We start from the raw sequence: 13,709 nt of genomic DNA, 5'->3' as shown, positions 1-13,709 counted from the left end.
CATCAATAGCGTTGAAAAAATTTATAGAACCCCAGGCGCAGCTATAGCTTTCGTAGAAGGGTTCCAACAATGCACGTAAACATATTATTCCTAACAACACACGACGGGAAAGTGCGGGAAAACATTTTCTATTAACTGTTAATCCTTACAAGTATTTTGAATCATTGAGGTCAAGCGCAAATTGACACGCAGCTTTTTAGGTGACGTGGCGCAGTTTTATGTAAATGAAGGTTTATTTGTAGCGGATTCCCTATAGTACAGGTATAAAGTGATGAAATGGAAATTTGTACGCCGCAACCTTCAGTTTGTATGTAGTCACCCAAACTGCCATGCTATCCGGAAAAATTTTAATACAGAACTCGTAAATAAAATTACTGAACCCAATAATCGCGTAATACCACACCCAATAATCGCTATCTATATAAAACTGTATTCTCAAGGAAAGTTCTAGAAATGAAATAAATATAAAATTCGAAGTCTCGTTGATTCATATGTCTTAAAAAATGCAAATCAAAGTGTCAAGTAAAGTGATAAAATTTCCTGAAAGAGAAGTAACCGGTTATGAAAGTTTTCTTTGAGGAAATGTTGTAAGATACGACCTTGACGACAGCCTCCCTTATATTTCAGCCGTTCTGAAATGATTGTAATATTACGTCAGGCCCTACAACTAATCAAAATTAGATTGTTAGAGAAATTGATAGTTGAGACGGAAAATTAATTGTTTCATTAGAAATTTGATATTATTTGATATTTGATATTCATTATAAATAGAGAAATTAGATACTTAATAAATAAAGTGTTAGGAGTTTTCGAAAATAAATGTGAAAAATTCTTTTATATGAGAATCCATTAGCAATTTTGTCACGAGATACAGTTACAGGAATATCTTCTTAGAATATATAATAGAGATATACACTTTTTTTTATCGAAGATGTTTACTTACTACACTAGATAAATTAATATCTAAGGAATTTACAATTTTCCAAACAAGTCCAGATAGGGTTCAGTAAAGTTACAAAGTACAATTTTTGGGACTGTTTTTATATTGGTTCAAAAGGCCACTGCAAAATTTTCAGGGTATCTGTTATTTTGATGAAAAATGTCCGGAATGATAGTATTCATGTTTGTAAAGAATATGAAACAGGTGTGCCTGGATTCCGTATGACCCCAAGAGAGGGGCAAGAAATTTTTGTTTGCAAAATTCACACACTTAATTAGCCCATACGTTATAGAGATCAAACCTATGTGAAATTGTAAAATTCAAAGTATTATTCAAAGAAAAAAATAATTCCCTGAAAAAAATGACCCAAGTTGAGGCAACTCGACACGTTAAATGGTCGAAACTAAACGCTAAAAATTCAAACAGAATTTAACCTTCTTGGTGGGTCAGTGAATCGTTGCCATTCAGAAAACCGGCATTCGAAACCCAATCAATACAGTCAAAATATTTTAATAAATATTATATTAGCTTTTTTATAGCTAAGTTAATAATTTAAATTTACAAATTATAAAATGTAGATTTTAAAATTATGGAATTTATAAATTTGCATGAAAACCACATTTTTCCAGTGAATTTTTTTACCGTCTCTTTTTTTGTTTAAATTGAGGAAAATTATAGGAACTCGAACAGTAAATAAATTTTGTTTCTAACAATTTAATCAATTTAGTGACACAGTTACAAGCGAATAGGAAAAACTTCCAGGGCACTTAGTTTTTAAGGTCCTTAGCGACCAAGTAAAAATTCCAGTTTACTGAACTAATAAACAACACAAATATTATCGATATAGACGGTCACATTTTTTGGCAATTCGTTGTGTGCGTAATCATGTTCGGGACAATAAAATCGATGCCAGCGCTTCCAGTGAAAAATTTTGGCGTTAAAGGAGGCTGTTATGACTAATTTGCAATTATTTATATGTAAATGTTAAAGTGAATGTCAAATTAAAATTATTGAAAAACACTAATTAATTAAACTTAATGCATAAAAAATTGTGAAAATAAGAAATCAAATTGCAAAAATATTATTTTATAAATGTAAATTATTTTTATGTATTTAAATTTGTGAGGCAATAATATTAAATTTTCAATGTAGGTCATAAATGCAATCCATACAATTATATATGCATCCATACAATTCTATAATTAAAGTAGTTTATCGTTACCATGAAAACACCTCCAATAAAACTCACACACGGTGCGAATACTATTAAAAAAGCAAATTATAAGTGGAGCAGTAAATATAGGGGCTACATGAAACTCTTAATTAAAGGGCGCCCGATAACGAAATTTCCCGAAATTTTGCTAAGTAACAACTTGATTTTAAATACGTTAAACGTTGTTTTCGTTGTTCTAACATCGAGTAAGTAAGTTAAAAGGAATCCTAAAAAAACCGCGCTGATACCGATAATATTCTGGCAAACGAAGTTTTCCGACTGGGAATAAAAAATACTATGGTGCAGGCACAGGGAAATTATAGATTAAGAATGTTGTTCAAGTGATGTTTTGAAGATTATGTTTACTCTCTAAATGGTAATTCAGATTATATAGATGTAAAGTTTTTACAGAGTAAATGAGATATTTCCCTGAGAATAATAAAAGCTTATATTGCTTTAGAGGTTTCTAATTATTACATGAACAAAAATTACGTACTCCGATACAATGTGAAAGAAGGGTCAATAACAAAATTGAAAATTACGATGATCAAATGCCCCATTTTCAAACGGAAATAAGATAAATAAACATCAAACATACAAACTGAAATTGAGAAATATGATTACAGATTCTATCAATAACTTAAAAATACCTCTCAGAATTATTGCTTGCATCATTCATCGCTTCGCCAACATGTTGTTGCTGTTGTAAAGTTCTGTTATTTCTTGAGCTTGTATTATGCGTGCGATGTTTTTTATGTGCTGCAGCTATAAAACTTGGATATTCTGGCTGACTAAATACGGGTAAACATAGCTTTGACGGTGGTTTATACAATGCAGTTCCACCACCATTTGATGTTCGTTTGTAATATCTTAAAATCAAAATAAATTAAATTTGAATTAGGTTTCTACAAACATATTAAATTGGTTTTTACTTTTTGTTTAAAGTTTGTAGCACGTATCGGCATACAAATGTAGATTTTTAGTAAGGTGTTTTAATACACTCACAAAAATTTATAAGGATCAGTTTTGTTAGGAGGATAAAATACATGACAAAAAAGTATTACGTAGTATTAAAAAAAATTAAATATTCACAATTAACTCGATCATCTTAGTCAAAATAAGTGGTAAACCTCGGAATCTAACCGAATAAGCTGAATTTTTGTACAAACCTTTATTTTGATAATACAAATGTTGTTTCAAAAGTCACAATTGATCACGCGTTCGCTTAGATATTCGAAGTAAAAAGTCTCGAAAATCAGTTTTTTGTGAATATCTCGTTTATTTTACCTTCAATCGTATTAACATTTATTAGAAAAGTTGTAGAAGATAAAAATTTCTACAAATTTTGTCTGAAACTTTTTTATGTTCGTTGAATCGTTTTTGAAATAGAGGGCGCAGAAGATGGTGCGCTAAGCTTAACGTACTTCAGTGCTGGGTCACTATTTATAATGGTGATGTTTACCTTTACCTTTAAAAAATTTTTGTTCGTAACATCAATATTTTTTAAGCGTTACAAACATGGGACTAAACTTGGTATACCTTGATATATTTCATATACAGCGTCTCTACGTAATTTGGCTTCATATGAAAAACTTTTATACCATGTATATATATACGAAATATATCAGATTTACTAAGTTTAGTAACGCAAATATAGATGCTACGAACAAAATTTTGGTATAGGTGTTCCTAATATCCATTTCTGATTGTCTGTCTGAATGTCTGTTCTCCTGCCTGTGAACACGGTAACTCAAAAACGAAACGAGATATCAATCTTAAAATTTTTTTAGGACGTAAAAAGTGAGGTTAAGTTCGTAAATGAGCAACATAGGTTAATTGGGTCTTCATACATGTAATTGTTCTCTCACAATATTTTTTAAATCCACTTCTTAATATCTCGGGAGTGATTTCTTGAACCATTTCCCTAATTATGTGTTCTAAATGGCCTATACACTCCAGAAGTCCATTAACATTAATAACGAACTTTTGCAATTTGTGTTCACCCTTCGAATTGATGTCGAAAAAGTGAATATTTTCAAAAGCAGCATTTTTATAGCGAATAACTATTTTTCGTAAACCTTAAAATAGAAAAGTTTTCCGTATGTAGCCAACTTAGGTAGACATGCTGTATATAAGGTATAAAATTATATTGTATTCAGGAGTATTAAGATAATATTAACTTTATAATTAAAATAAACGGTTATATTGAAATAATTTAATCAGAAGAATCGTCAAAGTATGTCTGGATATCTTCTAGCTAATCAACTATTCTATCATTGACTACAGCAAACATTGAAAATACAATTGGGTTGGTTATACCTCCTTAACCTCTTTAAACAGGAGGTTTTTATCTTAGTAGTTTGGTTTGAAACTTATTACATGTTTGTAATTTGTTAAATTAACATAAAATTAAATATTTGAATACCAATAATTTTAATAGAAATCTATATTAAAAAAAAATCATGTTAATTTATAATAAATACTAAGAAATAATTATCATTCACTTAAAAGTTTTAACTAAAATTGCGAAGCGTTTTCTAAATTTTCAATAGAGTGGAGTGCCTGGGAGACCTCGGATTTCCGTAATAGTGAATGAATTTGTGTGGTCGAAGTGGGATTGTGTTTTTTATAGCATAAATTGCAAATTTACTACTTTTTTTTGTGCTCTTGATTTTTCGATGAAACAAACTCTTCTTATTTTGAACGTTCAGATTTACTGTTTAAACGGTAGTTCTACCCTTTTTCATCATTTCAACCGCTCTATAAGCTCTTTTCTGAATCTATCTTTTTTTATAAATTTTTTCAGTAAATAAAAATTACGAAAATAATTGATATATAAATAATAGAAAATATTTAAATAAACAAGTATTCTTTTTCCCGACTTCTCTCTCTTTTAAAATATTTAGTTTTAACAAGTATTAGACAATTTGAATTATTGCAATGATTAATTTATTTTTCAATATGAAATTTACAAAATGAAAAAAAAAAAACTCGAAACAGACAAATGTTTCGGATACGGAACCCTAATCTCACACTTGAATCATAGCTAAGAACACTCTCCCTTAAATTACCTGTGTTACTTATAGCTCTCTTCAAACTGAACCGATTTTGATTATCATCGCCTCTTTTTTAGTTGTTTCGGATACGGAACCCTAAACTCACACTCGAAACATAACTAAGAACGCTCTCCGTTAAATTACCTTTCAAACAAAAAACAAAAAAGCCTAATCGATTCATCCGCTTCGGCTTAGGAGTTACGGTGCCACAGGCAGGCAAGCATAGCGGTCAAATTTATAACACGCCTCTTTGGGGGTTAAAAATCGATAACACAATTTTTAAGAGCTAAACTTTTTCATATATATTATTAGCTAAACATAATGTATCTTTTTTTAATTTTTCATTCACTCTTTCATATATATTATTAGCTAAACATAATGTATCTTTTTTTAATTTTTCATTCACTATCTCCGATATCCGAGCTTTTTATGTTTTTAATACTCCAGGAGCTCCACTAATAATATAAAACTTTTTCCTTAAAATTTTAGTGACATAACAAAAGTTTTTCATCGTTGTCTTTAAAATAATTTTTTCAACGTCTGTCTAAAGTTAATAGCATACTATAAAATTAGGTACAACACGAAATTGTTATCCTTTAATTATTCATCGATTCCAGTTAGTTATAAAGAGTTAAAAACATTTATTTCTTAGAACATGTTTTTTTGTCTTAACTAATAGTTTTAAGATCAAATTTTGACTATTAAATCATAATTAGCTATAAATAATTTATTCATACCTAAGGTGTAGTACTCCGGATATCATTTACCTAGAATTACCCCACAGTTTCACAGCAAATATAACTTCAAATGCAATTTTTTAGAGTTTTAGAGCTGAAGTATTTGTGCACATTTTTCTTTTTTTTCGACTTTCTAGCTTTAAAATTGACCGAGATATGAAAATTTAAAATATAATTTTTTTGCTCATTCAATCAAATGAAAAAGTATCCATCTTGTACCTATGATCTAAGTGTGCCCCACCCCAGGACACCCACTCTAGCCTAACCAAACCATCGACTCTTGTAAACTGTTAGAGAGAGAGAGAGTAGAAAATTAAATGTAAAAGTTGTTCCTAATAAAAAAAATAACTTTTATTAAAATCATTCTTTCGTAAACATTTCTGTTTACCCGTGAGTCAGCAACTTAAGAAAAAACATTGGTATTCATTTTCTCCAAAACTATAAAAAAAAGTGTGTAGAAAATTTTCACGTTAACTTCAACTGGTGGTTTTGTGAAACATTCTAGAAAAACAAAAAAAAAAAACAAAAATTCCAAGAAAATTACAAAATTTTCGAAAATTTTTGAAAATGTTTTTAGAATTTTTGCTCATTCAATCAAATGAAAAAAAAAACCATCTTGTAAATTACAATTTAAAATTTTCTCGATAAGTTTTGAAGCTAGGAAAGGTCGACTATTTTACGAAGTTTTTACAACCTAATAAACAACTGTGGAAAATTTCAAAGATGCATTAATTTTTTCCTTTTATATATTTAGTTTAATTGTATTAATAAATGATAAATAATAAAAATATTTATAATGCCCAGTGATAAAATAATTAAACAGCTTTTGTTGAGACTTGATTTTCTGGGGATAATGTCTTGACCCGGTGGGGATGTGGAAGTTCAGAAATGGTAACTAGAGAGTTTTAGGTTTCATTCCTTCGCGCCTACGTTGTAATACATTATTTGAAAGGGTATACAATTCTCTATTCAACTACACAGAAGATGAAAGATAAACTACACAGAAGATTGAGTACGTAGGAAATCAATTATTATTAGCAAAACATTGCGAATTGGATACACTGTTGAATTAATTTTCAGTAATAAGAAATTATTTTATGACATGCTCGAAATGGCCACCAGTATTTGCCAGACAAAAATACAATCTGTTTTCAAACTCTTCGATAACTTAGACTCTTACTCTAAGAAAGCTTTCAATAAAAAAAAAAAAAAAAAAAAAAAAAAAACAGGGAAAGAATGACAAAAAAGATAGAATGCTTACTCCGCAATGTGATTGGTAGACGATGTTACAAACTATTGAGGGTACGATTTAAAAACTAGAAAATAAAGCTTTTGAATTTTAAAAATCTTAAATCTTTTAAAAATGCCATTTTAAATGCTAATGCTGGTTAGTATATTAGGAGGTGTTTAATTATCAAATGGTTAGTATATTGAAAGTTAAAATATTAAAATTAATTATTTTAGAATGTTTATATTTTAATTAGGTATACTCTTGTAGACACCAATATAATATATTTATATTTGTACTATAAAACTACCTAGATTCTTCGAGGTGATCAGCGTACCATCGTATCATTCATGTACACATAGAATAGATCACTTAATTTAAATTCAATTTCTTAATGTATTCTAAAAATATTATATATAAAATTGATATGAATAAAAACATGATAAATGGATTATCGAACGGACTAAATTGAAGAGAACATTAATTTAGATATCAGAATATGTGTTGTTTGGGCATTTAAAGATATGTGCTTTTATATGAAAAATAAAAATCGGTTATAAATGATGTGCATAGTGTTCAGTCGCCAAAGAAAAAAAACTATGTTTTGTTTACAGTGACATTCATTAAAAATAATATCCACTGAAGGAAAATGGCCATTGTGTCATAATAAAGGATTTTATGCTGAGCGTATAAAATTAAAATAGGATTGACTTCCTTCTTAGGTAGCGAACGAAGTAAAATTATTTTCAATATTTCGGTTTTTCATGGTGGATGCGAATTTTCAAATTTTCGCTCATAAAATATATTAGGCAACTTGGGAACTTGAAGGTGTTAAATAAACATGAAAACAGACTGATAAATTTTACTTCCTTGTACATTTATAACTTTCGATTCGACTGGCAATCCTGGCTGATGTTTTGGCAAACTGTTTTTAAAATCTCTGTTAACATTCTGACAATAATCAACCACGTATCTGTTCGTTGCAAAAAACTTTTTTTACATGTTTGGCTTTCCGCCCAGACGTACGGTCCCTGGTTGCCTGGCTGATGTCCCGTAATTTGTTAGAGTAACCTTAAATCTTTATTTTCCTCAACAGAAAACTCACGTATCTGTTCGATAGTAAAACTTGTATGTCTCTCTTAGGCTAAATGGTTTTAGAAAGATAAAAATATATTGTTTACTAATTAATTTCGTTGGATTTTATGTTAATAAGTGACAAAGTTCAAAGTTATACAAATATACATGTACAATCTCTACATATATATATAGCGAAATACCACTGACTCACTGATTCACAACGCGATCTCTAAAACTATGCACCCGATTGGCTTGAAATTAAGCATAGTTCCTTCTTTTGTGATGTCGAGGCTGACTAAGAACGGATTTTTACAAATTTAACTTCTAAGGTGGAGAAAAAGGGGGTGACAATTTGTATATGGAAACCCCATGAAAATAATTTTATAGACAAATACAGATACAAAAACGTTTTTAATGTTAATTGGTTTTTTTTTTTTAACTTCAGGTAGTTTATAAAATTGGAAAAAGAGAATTGTAATTATTCTTCTCACAAGCAATATGTTAGGAATGACTCTTTATAAATCGAAAATCTGAAACTTTTTCTTATAGTTTATCGTTATACGAAAAATTTGAAGTAATGGTTATAAAGCTGTTTTAATCGGCAGAAAAAGTTGAGAGAAACCAATCGAAGATGGAAACTTTGAAAAATTTTTTTCTTCAGATTTCAAATTGAAAGTATAAAATATTATAGAATGAATATGTGATACACAAATACTAAGAGTTACGGATATCAACTAAATTTTTTCTTCCCTCTGTCGAAAACCTATGTTCTCCTAGGCTTGTCCTAAAATTGATCTGTGTGTGTGCGCCTTATTTTTAATAGTAATAGTACTAAACAAAAACTGCCAATGTTATTTCTCCCAAAATTATATGTCATTATATTTATATAATTCACTATTCATTTACAACGTGTATTGCAGCAATATTAAAACATTCTAGAACCTTAAAACAAGACAGGTAGTACTTTCTTTCATAGTTTTAATTCAAATTTTAATCAAGTTTCGATTTAATTCAATAATATTTGTTTTTTGACAAGGATATGTTATTTTTATTATTAAACCATGTTTTTAATTTCCAGTTGTCTTTATTGTAACATGTATGATGATTTGTCTAGATGTTGTGAAAGTTTTAAAAAAATCATGTTTTTTCGTACACTGAAAAAAATTAAACTAATGACAACCTCATCCCGAAGTTGGCTGTTTCATATTGAAATAAAGTAAAAACACTTTCATACAAGTGCCTAACGATTTTTACGAGTACAGCTAAATATTTGTGTTTACAATAGAATGAGATTGAATTTAAAATATTAATTCATTATGATACAAAATCACTGAATTGTACTTAGTTGGAATATATAATCGTGTAAATAAAGCGAATCGATGAATTAAAAGAAAATTTCTTTGCTTTTGCTTTAAATAGAGGATTTGGTGATTATGATCAAATATCAATCATGTCTAGTCCATATGAGCCAACTACATGAAGATTGTTGTTCCTAACTTACAGAAAGGTTGAAATAAACTTATTGATTATTTTTATAATATTTTTGGTATTTATTTCAAAAGCATCGGTAGCGCAGTTCATTAAGCTGTAGACTTAGGACACTAAAAATAAACTACCTGCTCATGTAGTTGTGACAATCACTTAAGTATTTTGTTATAATATTTATAAGCGGTAGAACCAATCAAAAAAAGATTGTTTAAAATTATGTTGCAACAACAATTTTTGAAATTTGTTAGATAGTATATTACTTTCATACAAACAACTCATGCGTTTGTCTTAACTTCACCACTCAACCCCGTACGGTAGTTGTATCACATTCGTGACACCATTAGCCATATTTGATATCACGATGAGGTTGAGACAACCTCATAACGGTTGGTATTGAGAATTTTTTTCCCGTGTAGTTCTTTAAATTTGCACACCTCTACACTATCTCTAAATGTATTTACAGTAAGAAAAATGTGTATGTGAATTAAGTTCAGGTTAAAGAAGTGCTTTTTGGTTGTGTCAACTTACCAGCCACTCTCCCCACGCTTTAATGTATGTTGCCTCTATTGCTTGTGCTATTATAATTCAAAAACTCCTAAACGAAGCAAAATTGAAAATTGAAAATGAATCAACGAATAGAAGTCACGGGTTAAAGTTTAGCACCAAAAATATACTTGAAAACAAACTACTCAACAAATATGTTTTATTTTTAATTAAGAGATTGTTATTTGTTTCAGGACTGCTATATCAGGGCAACGTCTATTATAAGTTGAGTCTGAAGATTAACTAGAATATTCAGCCACAAATGAATATCTACCTGCATATAAATGAACCATAATTTATAGACCAGAAGGTTAACGATTTCAATTTGCGTTTTGGAATACCGTAACGAAATTAGATACATATACATTAGATTCTACTCTTCGATTTAAAATTTGTTGTCACGGTCGAGGCTTGTACCGAATCTTTACACTCAAATTCCTTGATTACAAAAATATCCAAATTTGTGGAATATATATACTTACGGATATGAAATTTAGAAAACAAATTGTCTTATTTTTTACCAAACCTGAGAAAAACGCGACTGAAGAGATGCATTTATATAATTTATGTAAGCTCCCGTTAAAAGATTTTACTAACGACTTTCGGTTCTTTTTTTTGTATTTATCAAAAATATTATTTTCGGAGACACTAGTAAAAGAAGAAAAAGCGAACTAAAGGAACTCTACACAAGTCGATCATGGCAGCCAACCTTAAAGCGAAAATAAAATAAAGTTCGAAAACTAAAACCCCGACAATTACAGAAACGCGCTCTTTAAAGTATGAAAAAAAGAAAATATTTTCATCTGAAATTGTTATGATAAGTAAAATCGTCATTACAGTCGAAACCTGTTAAAACTGTTTAATCTTAGAGGCCCCCCGACTGCAATAACGATTTTACTTATCATAACAATTTCATATGAAAATATTTTCTTGTTTTCATACTTTTAAGAGCGCGATTCTGTAATTGTTGGGTTTTTAGTTTTCGAACTTTATTTTAATTAAACCATTTTGGAGACATATATATAAAAACATATATATATATTTGAAAAGTGCCATCATAGCTTTATGTCTTCTAGAGGGCGCCATATTCAATTTAAAGTGACGGTACATATAACCAGTGGATGATCAAGATGCTTCTAATGATGCCTTTTTTTCAAATTATGACAAGTTGTTTACAAGCTAGGTCCGAACAGATGAACATACATACATATGGGTCAAACACATAACCCTCGCCATTGTATAGTCGGGGTAAAAAATAATAGGCATGTTGACTAAATTTTTTTTAACACTTCAGTTGAAGAATTCTCACTGCACGGGCAGAATAGTGAAGTTGGTTTTTGAAAATTTTTAGAAATACGCAAAATATGAACGTTTAAAATTCGTAATTAAACAAAGCGGAAGATATAGGTCAGTGACGTCATTGCCCGATATCTCTTTAGATGTATATGAAATATATATAAAACTTTGTTTTGCTAAAAGGAGATGGGCAACAATCTTTGAATGCTTAACTTCTTCGTTTTTTTTGATCAATTTTAGTTTCACTTTCAAAATTTGTCATGGTAACAAGTTTAGTTTTAGATTTTTGTGGGTAATATGGCAAATTCACTATCAGGTAACTACTATATTCAATGATTACGAATGCTGGTAAGCTAAAATGACAGGTGGGGCTTATATATGTCGTTTAACCTCTGTTCTATTTTATCATAATTTAGAAAACTTACATAGTTACATCAGAACATACCAAAAGTTGCTTTGAGATATATATTGAGTTAGCTTTGAGGTACTAATCATCATACAAGCAGAATCCAGAATACGACGTTCTCTAGCGACTTACATAATATGCATATATCTTATCACTGTTGAGCTTATATGTTAATGTACAAAGAATTCTGAATGTGAGATGATTTTAACTATAATATACGTATTAACGACCTGACTAGCCTACATATTGTTAAGTTGAATATATATTGCTCCCAAATGTATTATTATTTTGAATTTCATATGATACTATTATTAGGTACAATGTTTTAGTGATTTACGGATTTACTTTCAATAAATATAGGACACAACAAATTTCATTATAGTTTATACATAATGTAAATTTTAGCGCATGTCTATCTAACTACAACATATGATAGCTGCTACAATGTATTTTTGGAATGAAATATAGATTATTAGTACATCTTAGGGTGCTTTAGTAAAACCACCCTCCCAAAAAAAATGCAAACAAGGTAATATTTGTGTAAACATATACTGCTTGATGAATAGAATTAAATAAAAAAGTTAACGTCTGAAAGAGGCTGGAATATTAAAATTTTGGGGCCATTTTTTCTGTTCAGATAAAACTTCATTGCAAAAATCTCGGAAAATATCTAAGCTCCAAAAAAGTTATACTCAAGTATTAGTTAATTTGAGGAGCGTTAAATTCTGTATAAAAAAAGGTTTCGATCCAAACTTTATTTGCACAGAATGAGAATGAAAGCTTTCTTATAAATATAATCTAGTTAAAAACATTTTATTTCTTTTTATAAAAAAATTTAGTTTTATCTAACCGAATTGGTTTTTAAATCAGGAATAAATAAATGGTTACCAATTAAAATTAGCAACGAGTAACATCATAAGCAGACTTTAAAAAATTGTTTTTTTTTCTGGCACTAGAGTCTCTACTTGCTTAAAAGCTCAATAGGGTAGTTTCCTGCGATGTCTAACTTGCCACATTACCCATAAAATTGTAAAAGTGGTACCCCATAACAAAATGTAAAAGTTTAATTAAAATTGAGTAAAAAATGAACAAGTTGTAAACATTCAAACACTATTATCTGTCTCTTTTTTGAAAAACAAAGTTTTATATGTAATCTGAATGCCAATACCGTGCAATGACGCCACTAGCCGATATTTTCCTCTTTGTTTAATTGGATGTTTTAAATGTTCATATTTTAAGTATTTCTGAAGATTTTCAAAAACCAACTTCACTTTTCTGTTCGTGAAGTAAGAATTCTTCATCTAAAGTGATAAATAAAATTAAGTCAACATCCCCGTTGGGGGATAACTTTTTAATTGCGTACGAAACCGACTGTTTTTGATATATTTTGAACTAGTTATAGGCATACTAATCGATATTTTACTTAAATAAAATAAAATATGGTTGTTTTTAAAATTGTAACCAATTTATAATTCAGTTTTGTGTATATATATCCATAGTATTTACAATTTAAATGGTTGAAAAATATTAAATAAATAAATATTATCTCTAAGAGGATTCTAAAAATGTAGGACTACATAAATAATGTAGAACATTATGTTCGAATAATGTTTTCGATACATAGTTTTTTTATCACCTATATTATATATTATATCGCAGCAGGATTATGATCATCAGCAAAAAAAAAAAACAACTACAAATTTGTTACAAAAAAATATTATATAT

General features: G+C 29.1%; 1 protein-coding gene across 1 annotated transcript in view; it reads right to left on the bottom strand.

The window, feature by feature from the left end:
* The window catches only part of LOC123293878, a 69,046-nt gene that overhangs the window by 19,535 nt on the left and 35,802 nt on the right, over positions 1 to 13,709 (bottom strand). Inside the window, exon 6 of the mRNA XM_044874896.1 lies at positions 2,804 to 3,022. Within this exon, the coding sequence (XP_044730831.1) occupies positions 2,804 to 3,022 (219 nt within the window). The remainder of the gene's footprint in view (positions 1 to 2,803; positions 3,023 to 13,709) is intronic.

This window comes from Chrysoperla carnea, chromosome 1, assembly GCF_905475395.1.
Source record: "Chrysoperla carnea chromosome 1, inChrCarn1.1, whole genome shotgun sequence".
Lineage (NCBI taxonomy): Eukaryota > Metazoa > Arthropoda > Insecta > Neuroptera > Chrysopidae > Chrysoperla > Chrysoperla carnea.
The sequence above is the reverse complement of the archived record's forward strand: the minus strand, read 5'-3'. Positions and strand labels throughout refer to the sequence as shown.